The sequence below is a fragment of the Ammodytes marinus genome (assembly GCF_949987685.1).
Source record: "Ammodytes marinus genome assembly, chromosome: 20".
Classification (NCBI taxonomy): Eukaryota; Metazoa; Chordata; class Actinopteri; order Uranoscopiformes; family Ammodytidae; genus Ammodytes; species Ammodytes marinus.
Genome location: NC_137224.1, coordinates 9,925,192 through 9,951,776, shown reverse-complemented (window position 1 = coordinate 9,951,776; position 26,585 = coordinate 9,925,192). Strand labels below are relative to the sequence as shown.

The following is a 26,585-nucleotide window of genomic DNA, read 5'->3' as shown; positions in this document are numbered from 1 at the left end:
GATGTTTAGGATCTTTGTGTTGCCATATTTAGCCAACGTGAGACTAAGTAAAACTTTTACTAAGTTGTTAAGTTTTTATGTCTTTGTGAGTCATGGCGAGATGCCCAAAGATGAACCAGCTGTCCAAGTCAGGATCATTACATGTAGGCTATTTGACATCTGAACTCTCCTCCTGCAGACAGACAGCTGGACTCAGCCAGTCTTCTAGCATGATACATGGAAAGGGGCTGGTTCAAAATGGGACATGGTGTCAAGTAAGAGACGGTTCACAGTGACACAGAGCTAAGTTTACCACCACCACCACCACAGACACACTTTGCCACTGTCTGGGAGTTGCTGTCACTGAACTGTTGCCTGCCCGACTCTTGCTTCTGGCCAACCTTTTCCCACCGGTTCACTCGTTCTGATATTTTTTCTGAAGGTTTCCTGGGAAAGGAACACACAACCACAATGCAGTCCTGTGCCAGGTGTGGGTTTGTGGTCTACCCAGCTGAGAAGATCAACTGCATTGACCAGGTAAATCACAGAAATATTGTGATATTTCCTAAAAAAGTTTTTTCTAATGTTTCAGTGAAGCTTTAATTCCAATGTAAAAGTAACAAGAAATTCAGAATTAACATTCATGTTTGGTACAAACTTTCAAAAGAACTGAATAAATGGATGTGATAATAATAACAGTAGAATTACCACAAAACAAACAACTTAAAAATTACAAATTTTAAGCTATTTCAAGTATATATATCTCTGAATAAACAGCAACACTTGGCTCAGTGTGCAAAGAGGTGAATGTAATATAATGCAGCATCTGTCAGTGAATTCTAGTTTAAAAATACATACATTGTATATAAAATGGCATCCTTTTTAATGTAACGTTTTCTATTTGGCAAGGATCATAGCACATGTTTGATACATAAAAAGGGAAACAATTCGTCCCCACAGAAAGGTTACTGGAGGGATGCTGTTATGAGGTGTTGTGTGACATAAAACCAAACAGTCAGATAACTTTATATTTCAGAAAGTGAGTCCAGTTTGAAGACCATGCTGTGATTGTTGCTGTTATTTTGGTCCCTGTTCAATGCTTCAGAAATGACCAAAGTTTGGAACATTTTCTTCTTCCAAAAAATAGATTCAGGTCTGAATTTAGAGTTTGTTTTTAAGGACACTTTTAAACAATGTAATTTTTTTTCTCCGTCAGAACTGGCACAAAGCATGTTTTCACTGCGACGTCTGTAAGATGGTGCTCACTGCCAACAACTTTGTCAGCCACAAGAAAAGGCCCTACTGCTCTGTGTAAGTACCAGGCACCAGCAACACCTGATGATATCACTTATAATCGGAGCATAACCCCCCCCCCCCCCCCCCCCCAACATAAGAAAAAAGAGTATACATTGACATAAAGGGGGCCCATTTTGGTGTGAAAAAAAGTAATGGTACATATTTTCATTTCTCATCCCTCCAGACACAATCCAAGGAACAACACATTCACAAGCGTCTACAATACGCCCGTCAACATCAATGCCAAGAAGCAAAGCATGGCCAGCAGTGAGGTAAGATGATATAGCATGCAAAAGCACACAGGACAAAGGTATTTTGACCTTGATAACTGAGTCCAGTTGTATTGTTGACAGGCTGACACAAGTCCATGTCCATGCCATGAGTGACGAGACCATTTATCATTGGTTTGTCATGGCTTGGTTTACAGTGGAGATTGCTATCCATAGTGGTCATTGTGTTGGTTTAAGACCATCATCATTGCCTCTAAAATAAATACATTAAAAATAACAGGGCACTGATGCATGCATTCCAATTGTATTTAGAATTTTAGACGTAGATTTGGTTTTACTGTCGTAAAACAATTTTTTTTGTGTGGGCACGTTGTTTTAAATTCCCCAAATCTAGCCAGAGGGACTTTTATAATTATTTCATATTTTAATGTATCACACAAAACCACTTAGAAACTCACAGGTGACACAGACCCATTACCCTATAAAGGTATGTATAGTTACAAAAGCTCAAGATCTGACCCTTAGCAGATGTATCCATTACTGTTATTGCAAAAAAAGGCTCTCATCCCCTCTTTAACGTATGGAAGAGAGAAGGTGGATGGCTGGTCTGAGTCAGCCGTGTGGAATGGAGAGTGAGGGCTCAGGTTATTTCTGTTGCTGTGACAGAGACTAGATGCCCCCTTCTACTCAGCCCACTATATGCTTCAGGGGAGCTAAAATTATACTGCAAGGAAAACAGCCTGGCAATCCCTTCTTCTGCTCTGCCCCCCGCCACCTGTTCCCGTCTGTCAGTGTCCGTCTGTGTCCATTGGTTCATGCAAATCTCTTATGCTTATATTAGCAGTAGGCTAGTAGGCTTATCGGCTACTGCTATTAGCCACTACATAGGTGTAAGACTTGTTGATATTTGATCTGACCTCAGATGATGCTTAGTAACCCGTTAAACCTGTCAAAATCTTTCTTTGGCTACCATGCATAACTTCTGTTCATTAGTTACTACTGAAAAGCATACTCTTACTTAAACGTTTTTTTTTAGCACTTTTAGAGTTAAGGTAGAATGTGTGTGCCAAAAGTTTATTGTTAGACCAATAGCCATGATGATCCAGAAAAGTCACTCTTATCCCCTCCTGCATTGTAGATATTCTATTATAAGCTTTGAATATTTAGCAAACAGCTCAGCGAGTTTCGTCACTCAGCGCTCCTTTCTGGATCCTTCCTGGCAGGTCCAGCTTCATCTTGATTATTGGAACATCTCAGTTATTAATAACAGCACGCTAAAAGTATCCCTTCATCATTTAACATGTGAGCTGAGGTTGTTGGGTTTGAAGCCGACGATAAGACAAGAGCAAGGTTTGGCTCCTTAGATCTGAAGCCAATTAGTAAATATCAGTGAGGGCTTTTTTAGTTTTTATCGATTTGCGTTTCCCTCCAATCTACCAAAGAGCAATGGTGTTGCTCATGTGTCTAGAATGTGCATGTGCAAACGTGTGCTGGCCTTGGCTTAACGCTTGTTGTTGTCTATGTGCACCTCTAGCTGAAGTATCGGGAAGACGGTGAGCGATTTATGTCTACCTTCCACAATGGCAAGAGGTCCATGGAGCTGGAGAAGGCAAGCCTAGCTCTAGCCAGTCAGATGGACAGCCAGGTGAGCTCTCAGTATAAAGCAACTGGCCCCTTGCATCCAGTTAAACCCCAAATAAGTTTTTGTTTTGCATATGTTTGATGTATAAAGCAGAAATAAAAACTACTTCCTTTTTTTATTTTCTTTGTACATTGACCTTCTTGGAAAACAGCCAAGTTAATGTGTGCAGTTATCCGAAGTTTTCCTCCAAATAATGATATTGGATGTGTAAATGTTGGTTTGATTTTAGTGATCATGGGGGACTTTAACTTATTTTACTAGGCTGACCACTGTTGATGCATCAAGCTTCTTAAAAATGTTCTTTTCTGTTCGATATAGGGTATAATTTTAGTCAAATCGTTTGTTTCTGTTGGCAACTCTGCTGTGTGAAAACCTATTTCTTTGCACTGTATTAAATCGCAATATAGTGTGAGTTCTTAGAAGCTAAGTTAACGGCAGAAGATGATTTAAAGAACATTTAAATCAAAGTCACAGTGTGTAACTTCTCTCACGAGTGGTTGAAAATGATCAGGTTTGTCTTCCATATTCAAGCAGACCTTTCAGTCGCAGTCAGAGTTCTCACAGCAGCAGAGCTGGTACTCAGGCACGGTGACCAACCAGCAGACAGTAATGATGTCACAGTCCCAGCAGAACAGCAGCGATGTAAGTACACATTTAGTCTCTCCTTTTATAAAACCTAAACACTGGGGTCATCGTGTCATGAAATCTCTCTATATTGCATCAATATTTGTGAAAATTCCCTGATTGATGTTGTGCTTCTATTGCAGGTGCAGTACACAGAGGAGTATGAGCAGTCAAAAGGAAAAGGCAGCTTCCCTGCCTTGATCACCCCAGGTTACCAGGCAGCTAAAAATGCCAATACTTTGGCCAGTAGTGTAAGTGTTTATGATATTTCATTTTCTTTTTTTTTCTTTTTGTTTACCATTCTGGACTAGATGGACCAAACTTGAAACATTCATGATTCACATAAGCCAATTCCTTGTTGTGTTTCTGCGTGTGCTTGACGCGGCTTTATCACAAATCCAAGGAGCCAAAAAACACTTACTTTTTTTCTTTCTCTTCAGCTGGAATACAAAAAAGGACATGAAGAAAGAGTTTCAAAGTACACCACGTTTGTTGACCCTCCAGAAGTCCTTCTGGCCAAGAAACAGGGGCAAATTGTTAGCGATGTAAGCTTTCCGTCAAGCCTTTAATGACGAGGTCATCATATCTGAGCATTTATTATTTCATTCATAAAACTAGATGTCACTGGTCAAACCAGCAGCATTTAGCAGTCACTGTGTTTCTGAATCGGTTTTTTTTCGTTCCTCCAGTATGCCTATACAGAAGAGTACGAGCAGCAGAGAGGGAAAGGTAGTTTTCCTGCACATCTCACACCTGGATACATGGTGTCAAAGAAGGCCAGTGAGCAGGCCAGTGATGTGAGTAGACAATTGTATATCTACACCCATGCACGGAAAAACATTGTTGCAGACCTTCCCCCCACCCAGACATCAACGGTTTGTAATTGTTTTTAATGTCCCGACAGATAAAATATCGTCAAGTGTACGAGCAGGAGATGAAAGGTAAAGCCAGCTCGGAGGCAGCAGTAACCGAGGCAGTCCACGCCAGGGAAAATGCAGGGAACTTCAGCCAGGTGAGGAATTTACTCATCAGGTTTCATATCAATGAGTTAGGAACAGAGGTACAGATTATTTGCAGGTTTACACAGCAAATAATTATGAATGATTTGTATTAGCTCCTGTATTTTTGGAAGTGTGAGTAAACTGAATTAAAGTATGTGGTCCTTCCCTGTTTGCAGATTGCCTATACTGAGGAGTATGAGCAGCAAAGAGGCAAAGGGAGCTTCCCCGCCATGATCACGCCGGGTTATGTTCTCGCAAAGAAGGCTCAGGAAAATGCTAGCGATGTGAGTACCCAAACCAAAGCCTTAGTGCTAAAAAAAACAACAAACAAAAAAAACAAAAATACCATATATTTGATCTTGTATCTAACATCAAAGTAGTTGGGAAGGTTGGTCCATCTGATCTCTTGGCAAGTTGTGCAGATAAAAAACAATGAAAAGCACAGGTTGTAAATTCAAAACGTAAGAGCTTCGGCTTTCATCCATCATCCTGCCCTTGTCATCACTGGGCAGAATAGATGAGGGACTACAACGAGAAAGCTTTCCCATGTGGTCATTCTTTAAACTCTCCACCCTGACTAAATTAGACTGTTTGTGTGCGGCATGCATGTGTGTAATGCTGATCTCCTGATCCCACAGGCATACGACATGTGGTCCTACCATACAAGTCATCTTTTAAATCTTTCTCTTTTTTTCCAGCTAAAATACAGGAAGGACTTAAAAAAGATGAAGGGCACCTCCCACTTCCATAGCCTGACAGCCGAGGACAATCTGGCCCTGAAGAACGCCCGCAAGATCAACAAGCTCGTTAGTGAGGTAAGCTAGTCAGACCTACAATCTTATCTCTAGTCCAAGAAGATTTTTTTAATAAGTATACGTAGAATTTAATCCACGCTAAAGTATATGACAAAGGGTGCTCGTGGCGCAGTGGTCAGAGCGTCGCCCAGTAGAGTTCAAATCCCGCCCGGGTCAGTTCTCTGCATGTCTTCCCCTCTCTGCCCCACTTCAACTCTGTCTCTCCAAAACCTATAATAAAAGCAAAAATGCTCCAAAAATCATCTTTAAAAAACAGACGTACAGTATATGTCAAAGCCATTTAAGATGAAAAATGTGTGTGTGTGTGTGTGTGTGTGTGTGTTTGTGTGTGTGTGTGTGTGTGTGTGTGTGTTTGTGTGTAAAAGAGAGGGAAATACTAGGAACACTGTATCAGTTTCCAATTGACATGAAGCCATCCCCAACTTGCATTTTCTGCATCACTGACATGCCATCCGGAGGAATTTCAGCTTACCTCCAAGGCCACGGCCAACTGAAGTTACCTCACACAACAAGAACACGGGGCTTGAGCAACTATTCTGAGCCACGGGAATATGTCATAGAAATGTTAGCTATCGGCATCTATTCCTAGTCTTGCCTTCCTCTTTGAAACCATCCTGAAACATTATTCAACCGCAGTAGTCTTAGCTTGTCTGAGAAGGATGTTCCCGGGTGTCTAAAGGTGACTCACGGTTTTAAAATTGGAACATGGGCTGACATGTTAAATGTTCTTTTGCCGTCATTGTTAGGCTCAACAAAGCATTTTCAAGATTAAAGGTTTGTCTCAGCCACTCTTGAATGATGATGGAGGGTCAATAATGGTGACTGAGTGGTGGCAGAGGATTTATAGTAAGCACGGGGCAGCAAGAACATAACGTCACGTTCTTTTTCACAGGTGGAGTATAAGAAGGACTTGGAAAACACCAAAGGTCACAGCATCAACTTCTGTGAGACACCACAGTTTCAAAATGCCGCCAAAGTCGCCAAGTTCACAAGTGATGTAAGTATGTTACACTTTTCGATTAATACCTATGACCCCTCGATGTTGTGTTGACTTTTCCTCCTCATGCTATACTTCTAAAAAAAGAACAAGTACAAAGAGAAGTACACCGCTGATATGAAGGGCAACTATCAAGACTCAGGAATTGATAAGAGGACCATGCACGCCATGAAAGCCAGGAAACTGGCCAGTGACGTAAGCTTTATCTTTCATGGAATTATCACAGGCTATTTTCAGATAAATTATTAATGTCTAAAATGAGCTCTGCTTTTTTGCAAATTCCAGATTTCTTATAAACAAGGCTCTGAACAGGAGCAGGGTGAATACAACTACCCAGCCACCAGCACACCAGGCTACAAAAGCCAGAGGAAACTTGACCCACTGAAAGATGTGAGTTTTCTCAAGTCAAATCCGAGCCTTTAGTGTCAAATGCCTTATAGTTGTAACAAATATTTTGGATCATCTTATGTGATACATTTATTATTTGTGTAAACTGTTTCCTTTGTGACTGCAGAAGAACTACAGGCAACACATTGACCAGGTCAAGTTCCGTCAAGTGACGGACACGCCGGAGATTATTTTAGCAAAGAAAAACGCTAGTCTTGTCAGCAAAGTGAGTAAACCGCATTATGACAACAACATAAACACACCAAGGATTGATAGATATCACACCAGCTGTATCTGCTCTTTTTTAAGATGCACACTTCACTCTACTTTCGACCACAGAGCTGACTTGCTGAACGTTTTATTAATGTGTCTTTTAGCTCAATTACAAGGCGGACTATGAAAAGACCAAACATCAGTACACGCTATCCCAGGACCTGCCCCAAATCAAAACGGCAAAAGCCAATGCCGCCTTGTGCAGTGATGTAAGTTAAAACACAAGCAAGCACAAGCCCGCGTTCACGCTTTGAATATGCATGTGCACGCCTGAGCAATAACACTAAGAAATAACCTCCCATTCTTTAATTGATTCATTTCGTTATTTGTTTTCTACCACTCCAGATTAAATATAAGGAGGAGTGGGAGAAAACCAAGTCTAAAGCCTGCGACATCGGCGTGGACGTCCTGAGTGTCAAAGCAGCTAAGGCTTCCCGTGACCTCGCCAGTGATGTGAGCAAAAATACCCAAGTGGGTTTAATCCAATATAATAGCTAGGAAATTAAATTAAATCAGGAGGGCATGTGTTTCAGATCAAGTACAAAGAGACCTACATGAAGGACAAGGAGAGGGCGGTCGGGGCCAACATGAGTGACTCCAAGACTCTGCACTATCTCGCTATGTCCAAGACCAACAATGATGTAAGCATGAGTAATTTTCATCAGCACACTTACATATATTTCATACTCACTTATACACTCGAAATGTAACCCCCTTTTTTCTTTTCTTTTTTCTCTAATTGTCAACACTTTAGATCGAGTACAAGAAGGGCTCCAAGGAGGGCCAGTCCCAGTACAGCCTTCCTCTGGACATGATGAACCTGAGCCACGCCAAAAAAGCTCAGGCTCTCGCCAGTGACCTGGACTATCGCACTAAGCTGCACGACTACACCGTCAATTCTGATGACATCAAGGTCCTGCAGGCCAAAAAGGCCTATTCTCTGCAAAGCGAGGTGAGGGAAAAGAGGGAGAGAAAACCTTTATATTTCTCACATTGCCATTGCTGAATCTCCTCTTTTCAGCCTCTGTCTGAAACACTCCCTTTTAGATAAGTCTGCTCTGAATCAAACTGCCGGTTGGAATCTAACTGCCAGTAGGGTATCTAGGGATGTGCTTATCACAGGTGGAGGTAGTGCTATGTTAGGTTGATAATAAGTAAGTAATTAAGTCAATTGTACACAGGCCACATTGACATTTTTCTTTTAGCACATCCCCTCTCAAGTTTTCCACTTCAGAGGGGGTACTTGGGCAGGGTCAGCCATAGTACAGCACCCCTGGAACAGTTTTGGGGTTAAGTGCCTTGCTCAAGGACACAATGCTAGAGATGGTTGGCACCGTAGATGTAATACCAGTCACCACTAGTTTTACAAATAACACCCTCCTGTCCAGTGCTGGGGATCGAACCAGCTACCTCATGGTTGTGATAAGTCCCCTCTTTCCTCCAGGCCATCCTACCACCTAACAATGGGGGGTATGGCATAAGGGGAGATAAATCTGACTTTGGTTTTTAAACACAGGTTTTCAAAAAGGTGGAAGGAAAAAAAGAGGGAGGGTTGTTTATCTCATACTTTGGGAGTCACACCAGGGACCCATAATAATGTTGAAAAAAAAAGCTGCATTTTGCACAATACCTTTGACCTTTAAAATGTATTAGCTGGTCTTGAATTTCTCCTTTGGTTAATATGCCTTTTTGTTGCCCCACAGAACCAGTATCGTTCAGACTTGAACTGGATGAAAGGAGTGGGTTGGGAGACAGAGGGATGTCTGAACGTTACCCAGGCCAAGAAAGCAGGAGAAATGCTCAGTGATGTCAGTAACTATAGTTACATGTCTGTGTGAACACTTTTCAGCTTGTTCAACTTTAATTGTGTTATAGGCCCTATATGTTTATCTTTTGTGTCTACTGCTCTCACAGACTAAATACCGTCAGAAGGCAGACAGCATCAAGTTCACTCATGTGGCGGACGATCTCTCCATCAAACACGCCAAGAAGAGCCAGGAGCTTCAGAGCGGCGTAAGGCCTTTGAGTCATTAGCTGCAATCATGTACATTTTACTCACTGAGCGCTCCCACGTCACAAATCCGTCTTATCCTTTATTTTTTAGCTGGCGTACAAAGCAGACAGAGAGCAGATGATACACCAGTACACCATGACAAAAGACGAGCCCCTTTTCAAACAAGCAAAAGCCAACGCTGACCTTCTTAGCTCGGTAAGTTGAGTGAATTCCATTACAATGATCATGCCATATGGTAACACTGGTGTAAAGAAGAGCATCGAATTGTTCATAGTGACATCAATATGAAGTTCCTAGACTATTACCTGTAAGCAATTAATCCAATAATATCTCAAACTGATCCCTGGGTACAAATATCTGCTATCATGTAAATGTACAATATATCTCCTATAGTAGAGCAGTAATTGCGCAGAGGTTAAGTTTAACAAATAGTCTGCATTTATATTTTAAGTGCTTTCTTGTCACTGTGCAAGCAGGATACCCAATCAGATTATATGCATAAAGTAGGACTATATAGGTATATTAATTACAATTTAGAAGTATTACACTGTCTGCATGAATGCAAAGGTAATACAGATTTCTGCTTTATGTTTTGTTTTTAGAAAGTGTACAAGAGTAACTGGGAGAAGCAGAGGGAAAAGGGCTTTGAGCTGAGTTTGGACTCCATCGCTATACTCACCGCCAAAGCCAAAAGAGACCTGGCCAGTAATGTGAGTTATTCGAACTATATCAACTATATATATATATATATATATATATAGTTGATATATATATATTACTATATACTATATATTATATATAATTATCTGAATAGTTGCAGATTAGTACATGTGATGGACTTTTTGGTTAAAAAAACAGACAAACAAAAATAAAAACACTAATAACTTGACCCCTTTTCAGATCAAATACAAGGAGAGCTATGAGAAAAACAAAGGCAAGGTGATTGGCATTAAGTCCTCCAGTCATGACTCTCAGATGGCTCACTCTGCTCTGGCCACCAAACTACAGAGTGGCCGTGACTACAAGAAGCACTACGAGGACACAAAGAACAAATTCAGGTGAGGCTCTTGACCTCCAAGGGGTGGGGGGGAGGGGTGGTTTGAAGGTTATATAGCTGGTAAAATAGACCCTTGATTTAAAGCTTGTTTATTGTCCTCAACCTAGAATAAGTGCATCATAGGAAAGCAAGATGAACAAAATTCCTACAGCCTGTTTCCTTAAAGATGTTACAGGTCTTATTTCAGCAGTCATATTTCGGGGTTAACAATCAATACAAATCACACATATCTTCATAAAACACAGATGACTCATTTTAAAGGCTATTATATCTCCTTTATTATCAAATTCATCAGCGGCTTAAAATGGCTGACATTGTGGCAAATGACCTGTTTACTTTTGAGAACTTTAGCAATTTAAAGATTATGTGCTTTTAGAAGTGGGAATGACAAAAATGTCACAGTAATTGGACTTAAATCTTGTGCTATATAGTATTTTGAAACAAACCTATTCATTCTCTATATGAAATGAATCTTGTTGCCAGTGTTCATCTTGACATGCTGAACATCAGCCACGCTAAGAAGGCTCAAGACCTGGCAACCGAGACCAACTACAGGACTGTCCTTCACGACTACACTACCCCGGCAACTGACATGAACGTTGCCTGGGCTAAGAAGGCCTATGGACTGCAGAGTGAAGTAAGTCCAATTGTTCAACATCCAAACAACAACTTGTTGTATTGCTAGAGGGATTCATTAACTACAAAATCTTGGCATTTGAAAGTGAAATTTGTGTGTGTGTGTTTGTGTATTCAGAAACAGTACAGGTCAGATCTGAACTGGATGAAGGGCGTCGGCTGGGAGGCCTCAAAATCTTTGGACGTCCAGCAGGCGAAGAAAGCCGGGGATATGGTCAGCGAGGTAATCTATGACCCACAATGCATTGCTGAAATGTTGGTGCTGCCTAAAGGATGAAAATAGTTGGTAATGTTGAATTTAGAGAAATGCCTGGGCAGTTTTGCATGCTTGACTTTGATGAAACCTTCATTGCCCCTAAGCAAAGCTGTTTTCTAACAACATTTTTTAAACAGCAAAAACCCTACATGACAGATGATATATCTTAAACACATGCTCATAAAATCATCATGAAAAACAACATAACTGATAATGGTCATCGAGTACAATTAAAATATTTGTTGATCAGAGATTGATAATCAGCTCTCAGTTTGTCTTATTTCGTACAGACAATAACAATCTAGACAGGAATGTTTAATCGTCGTCTGGCAAGATAAATGGGGAGCTAAAGTGTAGTATTACTTACATGGCAGAGCAGACCTTTATTAACACTTCCCTGGTTAATGGTAATTGTATTGGAAATCAAATGTAATTTAAACCAATATTGCTGTGTATAATTAAGTGCTATTTATAACTGGAGCTCTGTTTCAAAAGGTAAATTGGAATGGAGGGCACGTGGGAAAGTGAAAAGCATGATTGTGTAACTTGGGACTGGAAGGAGCATATCTGGGTTAACTGCTTAGGTCAGAATACAGTATATTTAAAGCAATGTGGACCATTCCTTTTCTCCAGAAACTGGGTTAAGTACGTGGACTACACTCTGCTTTAACAAGAGACGCGATTAATTGATTAAAGTAACTGTAGCTGTGACTTTCAAAAAAGATATACTAATCTAGCCTTTAATCTAAAACATATATTGCCAGTTCAACTCCTGCCTGAACTGTTCACCACTTTTTCCCAATAGCCTTTTGATTGATTTTTGATTTTCTTCATGAAGCACCCTTTTCATTCACAGACTATTATTTTTTATAGAGGCATTTTTGTGAATGCATGCAAACAGCACATACAACAGGTATTCCTGTGACACATCTATTGCAGACTGGCGACACCAGACTCATATTCATATCCTCTTCATAGGCAGCCGCTTATTTTAAGGGGCCATTCCAGTCGGGGTTTCCAACATTAGACCACGTGAAATAGCAGACCACACATAAATAGAACAGAGCCTTGAGTTCCTCCCGAGCAGACTTCTGTCTGACCATGTATCTACATATCTATTGTATTTAAAAAATATTTTGATAAATTTTTGTTTCATTTTAAGCTTTTATATTTTGAACTGTTTGTGACAACACAGTCTACTGTTCATCAACCGATGTGCAATTCTTCTCGCTCAATTCTTCATATATTTGATCTAGAAAAAATACCGTCAGGATGTGAGTGCTCTGAAGTTCACCAGTATTGAAGACACTCCAGAGATGATGCAAGCCAAAGTCAGCAACAAACTGGCCATTGACGTAAGTGCAGCTGTCATTTTGTGCATTTTGTTTAATGCAGAAGAAAGTATAACCAAAGTGCTGATGCCTTTGCATCACCTTGATGTATAAGGATTTGTAACACGTTACTTGAATGTGATACTTTTGATCTTAATAGGCCAAACTCAGCATGTCTAACTATTGCACTGTTGGCCTCTCATAAATACTATAAATATAAGGTGATATAAATATAGACTGACAAGCTTAGGTACAGCAGGTCCTTGTGGAAGACCAGCTGATCAGATCATTAAAGCCTTGCTTTGGTCATTGCAGAGGTTGTACAGGGAGAAGGGTGAGAACATGAAGCACAACTACACACTCAGTGGAGAGCTGCCGGAGATGGTTCAGGCCAAGCTCAATGCTGTCAACCTGAGCGAGGTAAAAAATAAAAAATAAAAATACACAAACACACACTTTCATAGAGATAAAAATACATCAAATTCATCAACATCGATTTCCAGTCTGGTGCCTTGTTTGTGAGGTTTTTACATCTGCCCTGTCCATTTCCAGACCTCCTACAAGGAATCTTGGAAAAAGATACGTGATGGAGGTTACAAGCTGCGTCTGGACGCCATTCCTTTCCAGTCGGCCAAAGCGTCGGCAGAAATCCTCAGCGATGTGAGCTTGCAATTTACGCTTCTTGTCATATATATTTTTTTAAATGTACCTTCGGCCTAAGAGAAATGAAAGCTTACTTTAACAGTCTTTATCGTGATTTTTTTTGTCATTTCAGCAAAAGTACAGAGGAGAATTCGAGAAGACCAAAGGGAAGATGATCGGACTGAAGGGAATGCAGGATGACATGAACATCGCTCACTCGGTCCACGCCAGTAAACTGCAGAGCGACGTAAGTGTAGCAATAATTTAGCGGACAAAATAGACCTTAAAGGTGCTACTGGGAACTTTTAAATATTCCTGAAACATTTAAATTTTTCCTCTGAGGATCATAAATGACACGTCACAGCAAACGAGACCATCAGTGCAAATAATGCTATTGTATATGGGTTTTTCTTAATGCCTTTGTCATGGTTACGCTCACCCAGGAACAACAGTTGGCGTAGGTAAAATTTACGCTTTTGTTTAAAGGGGGTGCAATAATGAACACAAACTGAAAGTTCCTCGGAGCACCTTTAAAGAAACAAACAAAATAATACATCATACAACAAACACTCTCCCCCTCCCTTTTTCGGCCTCTCCAGATCAAGTACAAGCAGGACTCGGTGAAGGATCACTCCAAGTTCCACCTGTCCATGGACATGCTGGAGGTCTCCCATGCTAAGAAGGCCCAGTCTCTGGTCAGTGAACAGGACTACAGGCTCACCCTGCACCAGTACACCACGCTGCCCGATGACATGAAGGTGCAGGCTGCCAAGAAAGCATACGCCCTTCAGAGCGAGGTGAGGAGGAAATATGCTGCTATAATAACTCTGCATTTGTTTGCAAAAATAAAAAATACATCATTAACAGTATTACCTTAGTGTTTTCTATTACCCTATGGTGTCAAGCTCACATTTAAAATAAAACATCAAAATCAATATCCCAAAACCAAATACATATAAAGACAAAACAAAAACAATGAGAAAAAAATAAGTAAAAAAGTGCTATTGTAAAGTGTTTAGTCAGCTCTTGAGGAGTTACTGACTGTCAAAGATGTTTTCATACAGAACAAACATTATTTCTCATTAGTAGTAAATTGTTGCATACGTTGTGATATTATTGTTCTGAAGGTTCTTGGAAGCAGTTACTGTACTTCCGTGTGTATGTCAAAATGGTGGAATTGGAACTTTTGGATTGTTAAAACTATGTATTTCTGTGTGTGTCGGTGACAGAATGTGTATCGCTCAGACCTGAACTACCTGCGAGGTGCAGCGTGGATTGCCACCGGGGCCCTGCAAATTGAAGGCTCCAAGAGGGCCACAGAACTCATCAGTGATGTAGGACATGTTTTTTCTTCCCATTTGTTTTAGCGTTACTTTATGCAGTACTTAGAGCAATTATTACCTACATATCTTGTGTGTTGATATTCATCGTCTTTTTTCTTCATCTTGGATGTTGATTTCCCTTTTTTAGACTACAAAACATTGCCTTGCTTTTCCTTGAAATCTACCAAAGCTCACCAAAGCCATCTTTGTTGTTTCTTCCACAACAGACAAAGTACCGTCAGCAGCCATACCATTTCAAGCACACCTCTGTCGCTGACTCTCCAGACATGGTCCACGCCAAACACAGTGGACAGCTCACAAATGAAGTGAGAAGTTCAGCTTATTGTTTTATATCTGTGATATTTTTTCTAATTTCTTTTTTTTTGTCTTTAGTTTTTGCTAAATGAAATTGCACAGAGCAAAAGACAGTAGACAAGTCATTAAATTTGATTAAATTTGTTTTCCTTCTTTCTCTGTCTCTCGTTCTCTCTCTCCCAGCGTTTGTACAAAGAGAAAGGGGTGAACGAGCAGCATAATTACACTATAACGAGTGAGAGACCAGAGATGACACAAGCAAAGATCAATGCAGCCAACTTTAGTGAGGTAGTGACCTGTACTATAAACAAGTGTGTGTGTGTGTGTGTGTGTGTGTGTGTGTGTGTGTGTGTGTGTGTGTGTGTGTGTGTGTGTGTGTGTGTGTGTGTGTGTGTGTGTGTGTGTGGGTGGTTGTGTGGGTGTGTTTGTAAAGTTAAGTTAAGTTTAATGATCATGGGTTGTTTGTCTCTTTGCTCCAGGTCAAGTACAGAGAATCCTGGCACACTCTCAGGGCTCAGGGCTACAAACTCACCATGCAGGACATCCCCTTCCAGGCCGCCAAGAGCTCCACAGGCATCGCCAGTGATGTAAGATCATACTAGATTTTAATCTATTTGATCTAATATTGCCTACTGTAGATTGATGTTCAACAAAAATACTGTATCCACCAAAAAAGTAGAAACCGAATGCACATGTGGTGTAATACAACCACATGTAGTGTAATATAACCACAAAAGCCCCTTTCACCCATGCAGACCTTTCCAGCAATTTGCCAGCATGACAGGAATGGCTCATGTGTGAACAGAAAACAGAATGGAATTTAGGGCATTTTTGTACCTCCAATTTGCCTGCTCAAGACCTAGTAAAATTGCAGGGAATATGCAAAAAAAGGCTGTAGTTTGAATTTAGCCAGAACTATGTGTGAAAGGGACTTTTGTGTCTCTGCAGTACAACTACAAACACAACCACGTGCTGGAGAAGGGGAAGCACATCGGGATCCAAAGTGTGGGAGACGACCCTCACCTCCTGCAGTGTCTGCATGCGGGCCGGCTGGCCAGCGACCAGGAGTACCGCAAGGACGCGCTGACGGCGAGCGGCAAGTTCCACCTCAACGCAGACATGATTCACCTGGTGACGGCCAAGAACGCCCAGTCCCTCGCCAGCGAACAGGACTACCGGGAGAGGCTGCACGACTACACCGTGCTGCCCGATGACATGAAGGTCAAGTGGGCCAAAACCGCTTACAACCTGCAGAGTGAGGTGAGAGGCCTGGATGGGAAGGAGGCAGAAAAAAGGGGGATATTATCAAAGCGATTCAACAGGACTGAATTTGTTTTTGTTTGTTTTGCGTTATGTCTAGAAACTCTACAAGGCAGACCTCAATTTCATGAAAGGAGTGGCCTGGGACGGCGTGGGTGCACCTCAGATGGAGTCGGCTAAGAACGCTGGAAATCTTATAAGCGATGTGAGTAGGCTACATGTGGCAATTGATAATGGTTATACTACATGGGATGTGGCCAACATTCTGAAAATATTAAGGGCATCCCTCATAATATGATGACATGAGAGAAAAAAGAACAAAAAATATATAAAATGTATATATTGTTTAATCTGTTATCGTATAATCTTACATGGAGTCAAAGTTCTTCAACTGCCAGGAATACATTTCCACAGCAGAAACCTTTAGCCTTAAAGTTTTCAAGAACATTTTAAATATTTATAAATAGTGGAATCAGCTCATCGCAAATGAAGTCGCGTTTCCCATATTTACAATTTGCTTTATATTCTCTGTTAAAAGTAAATTATGAGTTCTACATTTGTGTTTAATTGCTTTGTATTTGTCCTCCCAAAGTCGTAACGTAGTGTTAGTGTTGCTATTTAAAAGTGTGAAAAGGTAAAGGTTAATTTTCCACTGACTATGTTTTTTTTTCAAGAATAAAGAAACATGTTTCATTTCATCCAAAGTCTCAGTCATCTGCCTTTGCCACTGTTAAAGCGTTTGTCGTCTTCTCTCTTGCAGAGGAAGTATCGTCAGCTGCCAGACAGCCTGAGGTTCACCTCGGTGACTGACTCCCCTGACATGTTGCACGCTAAGTCGAGCTATCAACAGTGCAGTGAGGTGGGCTGAAAAGATACACAAGCTGAAGGAATAACTCAAAGTCTCATTTTACTGTCCTAACTGTAAAAATGCAAAAAATAAATGCTAATGACAATGCTGATATCCTACTGGTGTTTTCACGCTGCAGAGGCTGTACCATTCTGGGAAGAACGACGACATGCATAAGTACACGTTACATCACGATGATCCAGACTTCGTCAGAGCCAAGATGAATGCCCTGCAGATTAGCGATGTAAGACACGCCTCAGACAACTTCTAACAATCCTAAATAAGAGCAAATGTTTGTTTGTTTTGAAATCCAAATGGGAATTTCCGGTATCACTCTGTGACATTCTTGTTGTCTGCAAAATTATTTTCCCACAAAGAAAGTTTACAAGGCGTCTGGGGAGCATGTGAAGACATTGGGCTATGACCTGAAGCTGGATGCCATTCCCTTCCAAACCGCCAAGGCCTCCAGAGAAATTGCCAGTGATGTAAGTTCATGTGATGGTTCAGTTTGTCACAAGATCTGAGTCCCTTTAGTCTCTCTTGGAACATTTTCAAAGCCCAACATAGGATTTATTAGCAGCTCAAGCTGTTTTTTTCTGAAACAGTCAAATTTTTCCTCTGATGATCATGAATTACATGTAACAGCAAACGAGGCCATCAGTGCAAAGAATGCTATTTTTATATATGGGTACGCTCACCCAGGAACTACAGCTGTGTAGTAAAAACACTCTCGCTTTTGTCCAAAGGGGGTGCAAGAATTAACAAAAACTAAAGGTTCCTCGGGGGACCTTTAGGAAAAAAAAAACAGCTTGGCCTCTTTATCTTGAACTGAGTATTCCGAGGTACTTGCATTGGAATTAAATCCACAAAAAAACTAAATATATTCACTCAAGAAAGCCGTACAAGATGTCTGAAAATGTAAAACTCCCCTCCCACAGTTCCGCTATAAGGAGTCCCATGTGAAAGAGAAGGGCCAGCAGGTGGGGCTGCTCTGTGTGGAGGACGACCCCAAAATGGTGCACTCCATGGCGGCCAGCAAACTCCAGAGCAACCTGGAATATAAACGCCAGTCCAAGGAGGACCAGGCCCACTTCAAAATGCACGCCGACCAGCCCGAGTTCCTGCAGGCCAAAAAGAGTCAGGCCCAGGCCAGCGACCTCACCTACCGCCACAAGCTCCACGACTACACATGTGACAATGAGCAGCTCAACGTCAAGCACGCCAAGAAGGCCTACAAGCTGCAGAGTAACGTAAGTCATGGTGCATGTAGAATAAGTTGTTTCTTAAGTGTCTTTTCTGCTGCAAGAGTCATCACTTGATTCACATGTATTCATTTTCTCTATGTATGTGATGTGATACCAAATTATTTGTTACACCATGCAACCCATTGGAGAAAAACTGTTCCCAGGTTCTCTTTGAGGCCATGACTTAAAGGTGGAGTCAGTCATCTAAATCCGAATCTACTAAATCTACTCATCATGCGCGCTAAAATATAGTCCGGTGTTTATACACAGAACAGGTTCTGTAACTGTAAATTTACAGAAAGAGAACAAAAATCAGACCTCCCACACTTAAAATGTCTAACTGTTACCCGCTGTTGTTGCAGGTGGACTACAAGGCAGACCTGAACTGGATGAAAGGAGCGGGCTGGACCCCTCCCGGCTCCCATAAGGCCGAGCTGGCCCGCCGGGCCGCAGAGCTGGGCTTCGCTGAGGGAGTTACTACTGACGAAGCTATCGCAAATTATCAGCACATGATGATGGTGAGGGAACACTGGTGGATGTGTTCTGTAAACGGTTTAAAAGTTCCTGTAAATCGAAATCCACAAAATGCTTCTAACTATGTGGGGTAATTTGGGGAGTTGGTTGCATGGTAAGCATCTGAAAGAGGAGTTGGGCCAAGTACATGGTTGCGTTCCGAAACGCATACTCTTTCTTTTTTCTATTCTACATACTACATCCGACGATAAAAAGAATCTGGTTAGGATGCAGTAGGCATACTATTGGGACATACTTTACTCTCTTATTTCATCATAACATTGCGCCTTGATCTTGCCTCTTGCTTTTATATCCGTCGCATCCCCGTTTGTTTTCATATGGAGGCTTCGTCGATGTGACGTCACTTTACATGCGCACTGGATTGTGGGTCAGAATCGCCCAAATAGGATGCAGTTTTCAACACTAACAATCTTGGCCGCATGAAGTAGGACATCCGGGTACTTCTAACCATCCTAAATCTGGCCACAAGAATCGGGACAACCTAAATCTTTTTTCTACATACTATATAGTAGAAAGTATGCGATTCGGAACGCAACCCATGTTTCCTTAAAAATGTCTCTGGTTGGGGTGCTCTCGTGGCATAGCAGATAGAGCGTATACCATATTGGCTCAGACCTTGTTGCAGTGGTCGCGGGTTCCAATCTGACCCGTGGACCTTTACGGCATGTCATCCCCTCTCTCTCTGTCTCCCCATTTCAACTCTGTACTATCAAATAAAGCTTGAAAATGCCCAAAAAATTATCTTTAAAAATATATATATAAATCTGATCTTTCAGTTGCATCGCCAGCAGCAGATGATTGAGCAGCAGCAGCAGCAGCAGCATCAGACCTCGGAGCAGGTGGAGACAAGCGAGGAGACGCACCAAGACGTCAACATGGACGCCATGGAGGTCCTTCACGTCAAGAGGAAGAAGACCATTCAGTCCATTCAGAAAAAGTCCACCACCTCCACAACCTCCTTCAAATCCATGGAGAAGAAGTCCAGCACCACCACCTCCTCTTCATCAGCTGCCCTCCACAACACAGTCAGCGCCATGTCCATGTCTAGTAAAGCTGCCGCGATAGAAGACTAATAAATCAGGGACGATTTTTTTCTATTTTATAGATGATAGTGTTTAGAGTACGGTCAAGACGTCCACTTTCACAAAGTATGGGGTTAGCTTTTACTGAGTGGATTACTTTCCAGGCGGTGTTTGTGGTATCTACTTTGATGAAAAAGACAGTCGCGACTCTGTAGTTACATGAGGTGCCAATACAGTGTCAAAACAGTGCCACTGCAGGTGAAACAGTGAACTGTGAAATGTCGTTGAAATGATGATTTAAAAGAAGGGTGCAAGCATGTTGAATAGGGACGGAACTTGTCAAGTTAGTCAAAATGATGGTCAACGTAAGTGGTGAGCAAAAAAGGAATTCACACAGAAACTTTATTTTCAGGTTTAATGCAATGCATTTCTGATGGTTTCTAAAAACTTCTGAATGGGTTAAATCACCTTTTTGTTTAAAAAAGGACCACGTTCAACACCAGTACAAGCAAAGAATACCAACAATGAATTCAGGGTGTGACTGTGACTGTATGAAATATCAAATAGGAAATTTGCATTTTGCTTTTGTATATTGAGTTTGTTAAGAAGATATGTGATGCTGGAGAAGGGATTGCCAGCATTGCAGAGGATTCTTTACTTATATTTTGTATTTAATCTTTAGAGAAGAGAACATACTGCAAGGAGCAGCAAAAAAAAAACGTGTTGCAGCCATGCAGAACAAGCAGTTTCCCTATGAGGTCTGCTAATCTAATAGCACTTTGAGCTAGGCTCAGTGAGTAGGACGTATAGGCCTACTGAAATGGTGTGTGATCTACATTTTGTCTGGCAGGTTCAGCTTCGGGAATTTGAATCGGTGTCCCTTTGAACTCAAAGCTGGGCTGGGGGTACATGCTTGGTTGTATTGCTGATCAAATAAACTGTTTTTTTTTTCAAGGCAAACTAAGCTGTGGGCTGTTTTTCTTCATAGATAAAGTCAATTTCTGGCATACTGTTTTCATTCCAAACAACAGCTAATATTAACCTGATCCATTTTTGACTGTGTTTGTTGTGCTCAGCTTTCTTTTGAAAGGGTTTAGTCAATGTCTTTTCTTTCTCTCTTTCCTTTGCTTTCTTTTCTCTTTTGGTAGCCGGATTATAATAATACTTGTATTTACATGGATGGGATAGACTGCAAAAAATGTATTGCCAGAGTAAGGTATCCATGAGTTAGAAATACACACGCATATGGGATCATTAGTCACAAGTTTGTCTTTCGTGGGAATTGGGATGAGAGCTTTTTTACAAACTTTTACAGAAGGAAAATGTATTATTGACACAAGAGGACATTACAGAGTTTATTGTAATTCTTATGGGCCCTTATGACAGCATTTTCTGACTGATCCAGTCAATGAATCTGCCCACGTGGGCGTAGATACCAGGCTTGTTCTTCACGCCGCAGCCGTGGCCCCAGCTCGTCACACCGACAACATAATGGGTCCCGTTACGCTCACACACCAGGGGCCCGCCAGAGTCGCCCTGCAGGAATCATGGAAGGAGGTTTAATCAGGCTCATTTGTTTAAAGGTGCACTAGGCAGTTTCAGGGGACAGTCATTTGTAGAGCCTGCAGTTAGTCTACAAAACATTTTTTCTCTACATGTAATTCTTAGTATTGAATAATTATATAATCATACCTCAAAACTAAAAAAAATTGAGGCACCTGGAACCAAACGTAAGACTAGAAAACGTTTTTTTTTAAACACAAGTGTGGACCCTGCTTCCGTTAACCACAACAGTGAGAAAGTAACTTTTTTCCCTGTGTTCCAGGGATCCAATTTTCCTGTGAGTAAAGTTTGTTGATTCAGTTATGAGAATATAACTAAGAAAATTTTCACTTCTCTGAAACACCAAAAGTCACATAGTGTACCTTTAATATAATACTATTCAATACTGCTGATAAAAAAGACCCATCTCTCTCAAACAGACCTGGCAGGTGTCAATGCCTCCCCTCATGGTGCCCGCGCAGAGCATGCTGTCGTCTAGCACGTCTCCATAAACGTGAGGGGCTTTGCATTTCTCCTGGTCGATGAGGAGAACACGAGCGTTCAGCAGCTGGGGGCTAATGTTCTCTGAGACAGGAAGAGAGAAGCAGCAGAGAGGCGGTCAGGTAATCTGTAAAGTTCAAATATGTTCACTAACACGTCTGGTCAAGTCTTAAGGTTATATGTTCAAGATCAAGAAACTAAAAGAAAAAGACAACCCAAAGTGGTAGGCTATTTTGGTAGGCTGTGATAGCTTGACTTGATCACTTAATTCTCAAAACAAAATCTGGTGCTATACTATGAATATATATATTTTTTATGGCGTAAATAAAAAGGAAATCTATGGGGCATTATTTTCTGTTTTCTGATGTATATGCCTGCTATAGGCCTATACTGTAGGTTTAATGGATGAATATCCATGCGCTGCCAAAGTTCAAAACAAATTTCCATTATTGGCTATTTTTGTCTTATTTTCTTGGACCTTTTTATTTTGCACAATTCAGTTGCTTTATTTAAAATCAAATATACTGTGGCTCCTTTTGACTAAATTATATTTATCTATTCTGACCATTACATTATGACAGTTTGTGATGCAGTCTGTAGTAAACAATGCAGATTTCCAACGATGCTCACTTGTTTCAGTTTTGCCCCATCCTGAGATCACACACTCGCTCCCACTGGGGAAGGGCAGGGTCGGCAGGCAGGCCGTCTTCACAAAACGTGTTTCTTTGGCACAGTATGGACTGTCTAGGACTTTGAGCCTAAGCACGGCTGCACAGGAGAGGCACAAAGCAAGGAGAGGTGCATTGGTGACAGGATATCAGTCCATTTAATTTAACATTTAAGTACAGAATGAAATTAAGAAAAGTGACAATTGTTATGTGGATAGCCGCAATTAATTACATTGAACTCAGAGCCGGCCCAAGACCGCCAGGGGCGCCCGAAGAGCGCTGATTTTTTTTGTTTGTGTGTGTGATGTTTATTTTGGCCTGCTATTATGCTAACGTAATTGATAATACAAAAAAGGAATACACCTGGATACATCTGGATAGTTAATAGGCCTATGGATCAGTTCACCTGGGACGTGATCCAAGGTGAACGGATGTCACGTCATGTTCACGTCCACGCAGAGTGTGTCATGCAGTACAGTAAGAGAACAATAATGTAATGATATTTCACCGGCACTTCGGTAACGGTCTATGGTCGGTAAAAGAAGCAGAAGACATGACGCAAAAAAGGACATATCCTCTAGCCTGGCATTCCCAGACCTGCCACTAGGCGCTGGCAAATTAAATTTGCTGCGCGTGTTGGTCTGGACACGCTCCGTTGAAGCTTTATCAAGAAAACCAGAAATCTGGCTATGGTTTCAATTGGTTCTATCTAATATGGGCGCGCCAGAGCCCTTTATATGGTACTCTGGGGAGGACGTAACCGGATGACGACAGTGACGTGCATGCGACGTCGAAGCCGTGATAGTAAACATCAGAGATGGCTGCGGATATGTTATGTGAGTTTGTGACTGCTTTGGCCTCGGCTTTGGCCTCGACACTTTACTTAACGATTTGGAAGACACTCAAATCTTTCATTAGCAAGTAAGTGGAATGTTCTGTTTTTCCGACCGACAACGGCAAACGTTTAATTTAACTGTTTAACAGCTGTTCGCTAAACGAAAGGGGCTTACGTCACCTTGTGCATCGCTCTGATTGGTTGTAGTGCTATCCAACTGCGTGCAGTGGCATTTGAAATGCACGAGTAGGAGCCGCCCCTTGAGTTGGAAATTACTATTGATCGTGGCCAGACCCTCTATCGTTCAAGATATCAGGGTCTGGATTTCCAGGCTACATATCCTCCCCAAAGAGGAGAGAAGAAAGAAGAAAAGAAACAGCATACCATAAGAAGCTAGATAAAGGTAAGTTTGTATGACAACTTTTAGGGCTAACATTGCTGAGGGCCCCGTGATCAAATTCTGCTTAGGGGCCCTAAGCAGAATTTGGCTTGGGCCGACCCTGATTTGAACTGAAAAATAAATGAAATACTTGCTACTTTTGCACCTCACCGATATCATTGTAGAGACCCTCCTCTTTTTCCAGGTAACCCTCATGCATAAAGACCTTCTCCACAGGAACGGCCTGTTCATATGCTTCATCCTTCTTTAAGTCCACTCCTCCAACCACCACCTGCATGTCCACTCCGGTCTCACTGCAGAAAATTAGAGGTATGAAGATCGTGTCCTTTTCCACACTCAAACTGTGCTCAGAACAACACTACATGCAGCTTACATGCAGTGTGCAGCAGTGAGCACCCAGCAGGACTCGATGAGGATGCCTCCACAATAGTGGCTGAATGGCCCGGAGGAGCCCTTGGATCTTGTCTGGAAGGAAACCTGCCAAGGATGAGCCCCGGGAACAGACTTCTTCCCTCCGAAGATCCTGGACGTGCGGCTAGGCTGCGGCTTCCCACACTGAGAGAACTGGGCAGCAGAGATGTCTGGCCTGGCTGGTGTTGGATCTATTTCATGGATGGTAGGTATGGTGGGTGGTGCTGGGGTAGATGGCAAATCAAAACGAGGACATGAGAGCTGTGGAGGGTGAGATCGTTATCTGTGTGTGTGGGGGGGGGGGGAGGGGTGTGTGTGTGTGTGTGTGTGTGTGTGTGTGTTATACCTCCAGAACATTTCGTAACATTACAGTGGTTCCACTGTAGTGTTTCATTTTCATTAACGAAGCACCAGGGCTGATCGTCTCCATCAGGGTTCCTTGAATAAACATAGATTTTAAAAATTAGTTTTAAAATGCTCTACACCAGTACATTTATGAAAATAATTTTAAATCAAGTTGCAAGATACAGTTACGAAAGCTATCTGACAACTGTTCCAAAGAAGCTGCAGAGTTTCACAAAACCCCTTGGGGGACAAAGTTTTGCTTGAGTACATAGAGAGTTTGTACCTCAAATATACTCTACCCACGACGTACAAACAAGGTTATCTCATCAGTAAACAGATGCAATATGTACACAAGATTACTCCTCACCTGCAGTAGTTATGTGGACCAATTCCATCATCGCCTGCATACTCGCTGATGGGATCACCGCCTTTCTGAATGATGAAATAGGAATTCCAGTCCAGACACTCTTCCCCATTCGCTGTCACACTCACCTTACCACGGTAAAACTCTCCATCGTCTTGGTAACAGTCATTTGGTTCTAGAAAAAACATTTAGTTTTTAGCCAGGTAATGTGTGGGCTCTTAGAAGACTAAGTATGGTTTTAAAGGGCGGTTTCCTATTCGGAATGATCAGGTAATTGTAATTACCAACTTCACAGTACTTTCCACTGTATCCATCAGGGCAATGACACTGGATAGTGGAGCGTTTGGGACCCTTGGTGCAAGTGCCTCCATTCTGACAGGGACTGGGCCTGCAGGGAGCGGCTGTGAACGCATGCAGGAAGGTCAGTGTCTGATGTCAAGTACATAGGTCTCAATGTCAAAAAACGTTGTGAGTGTCATATATATTGACAGAAAAGTAAATTAAGTTCCATGAATCTCTTAAAAACAGACCCTTCTTGCAGTTGGGTGGCTTGAACGGAGGCTTGCACTTGCACTCGTAGAATGGTTCAACAGATGTGACAACACAGCTGCCGTGGCCACATTTCACGTTCTTGCAAACATCTTTCACTGAAAAAACATACGGTACATTCAATGGATATTGGCCTACATTCTATGTAAAGTTGTCAAATACAGATGCCTGCATTCAAAACCTTTTTTGATTATTAAAACTGCATGTATTATATCGTATTTTGTTACGAGCACTAGGGGGCGCCAATGTCATAATGTCATTTTTTCAAGTCTAACGTAAAGACTTTAAAGGGATAGTTCAGTATTTTTGAATTGGGGTTGTATGGGGTACTAAGGCATAGTTTGTGTGTTTGCTTATGGAGATGGTGATCAGCACAGTAACTATAAGGAGTTTAGGGGAGATGTTGCTGTAGCAGAAGTCAGCGACTGTATTGTTGCAGAGTGGGCCAGAATAAAAGCCTTTTTTCTCCTGATATATAAATGCTTACCTAAAAGCTAAATATCCGTTCAATTGTATGCTAAATTACGAGTTTCTTCTGGACCCCTCTGCAACAGTACAAGGCTACAGCGACGCCTCTCCCAAAAACCTTATAGTTACTGTGCTTACAGCCATCTCCATAAGATAACAGACTAACTATGCAGAAGTACTTAATACAAGCCCACTTCAAAAATACTGAACTATCCTTTCAAAAAGTATCTCTGTCAACTAAAAAACACTGACATACATAGCCTACATCTAAAATACACCATTGCTTATAGCCACTTACATTACAGTTTTAACTGTTAAACTTATTTTCTCTCTCAAGAGCTCAGCAGGACGGCCATACCTGTCTGACACTTCTTTCCTGTGTAGCGGTCGGGGCACAGACATATGAAGGCCCCGTCAGCACCGGTGTCACAGGAGGCTCCGTTCATACATGGGTTTGGTTCACAAGCACCTAAATGGAAGCAGAACGTTAACCCAGTAGCGGCCTTAACTATGATTCACCCGTTGAAACGGGCCCCGCCCTCATGTCAATAACAGGGTCCAAAAAGGAATAGCCTGAATATAAGGAAAGAAATCATCATGGTAGTGGAGAAATACAAAAGCAAGTGCAAAACAACAGCATTATTAGCTCTGTCGTAGGGGCCTCATGTGGGGCCTCTAATGCCCCCACATACATACAGGAATAGACTTTCTATGTGTAAATTATATACTGTTCATAAAAAGTAGTTATCCACCCTTTACTGTACTTGTTCTGCAGTTG

The 26,585-nt window shown here is 41.6% G+C and overlaps 2 protein-coding genes across 2 annotated transcripts; one reads left to right on the top strand and one right to left on the bottom strand.

The window, feature by feature from the left end:
- Positions 1–431: 431 nt before the first annotated feature.
- Positions 432–19,827, top strand: nrap (nebulin-related anchoring protein). The gene is made up of 43 exons (XM_080048889.1): positions 432–516; positions 1,196–1,290; positions 1,460–1,547; positions 3,040–3,150; positions 3,679–3,789; positions 3,915–4,022; positions 4,212–4,316; positions 4,461–4,568; positions 4,676–4,783; positions 4,949–5,056; positions 5,471–5,587; positions 6,480–6,584; positions 6,672–6,779; positions 6,870–6,974; positions 7,099–7,197; positions 7,349–7,453; positions 7,590–7,697; positions 7,778–7,885; positions 7,999–8,196; positions 8,948–9,052; positions 9,159–9,257; positions 9,349–9,453; positions 9,861–9,968; positions 10,159–10,316; positions 10,799–10,952; positions 11,070–11,174; positions 12,464–12,562; positions 12,854–12,958; positions 13,091–13,198; positions 13,314–13,427; positions 13,780–13,977; positions 14,410–14,514; positions 14,730–14,828; positions 15,001–15,105; positions 15,297–15,404; positions 15,766–16,077; positions 16,178–16,282; positions 16,838–16,936; positions 17,064–17,168; positions 17,302–17,409; positions 17,863–18,174; positions 18,531–18,686; positions 19,479–19,827. The coding sequence occupies exons 1-43, from the start codon at positions 451–453 to the stop codon at positions 19,773–19,775; spliced, it is 5,430 nt and encodes a 1,809-aa protein (XP_079905015.1). The 5' UTR covers positions 432–450; the 3' UTR covers positions 19,776–19,827.
- Positions 19,828–21,101: 1,274 nt separating this feature from the next.
- On the bottom strand, positions 21,102–26,253 carry habp2 (hyaluronan binding protein 2; the record flags this gene model as incomplete). The annotated part of the gene is made up of 10 exons (XM_080049746.1): positions 21,102–21,260; positions 21,709–21,851; positions 22,398–22,535; positions 23,821–23,963; positions 24,044–24,305; positions 24,428–24,519; positions 24,794–24,965; positions 25,075–25,191; positions 25,321–25,437; positions 26,166–26,253. 10 exons carry the CDS (start codon positions 26,251–26,253, stop codon positions 21,102–21,104), a joined length of 1,431 nt encoding a protein of 476 aa, XP_079905872.1.
- Positions 26,254–26,585: the final 332 nt, after the last annotated feature.

What these genes read in the sequence shown, in the direction of transcription:
- nrap (XM_080048889.1), top strand. Translation starts at nt 451, where the DNA reads ATGCAGTCCTGTGCCAGGTGTGGGTTTGTGGTCTACCCAGCTGAGAAG. An exon ending in AAAGAGACCTGGCCAGTAAT is followed by an intron (nt 9,969 to 10,158) that starts GTGAGTTATTCG and finishes ACCCCTTTTCAG; the next exon opens with ATCAAATACAAGGAGAGCTA. An exon ending in CCTATGGACTGCAGAGTGAA is followed by an intron (nt 10,953 to 11,069) that starts GTAAGTCCAATT and finishes TTGTGTATTCAG; the next exon opens with AAACAGTACAGGTCAGATCT.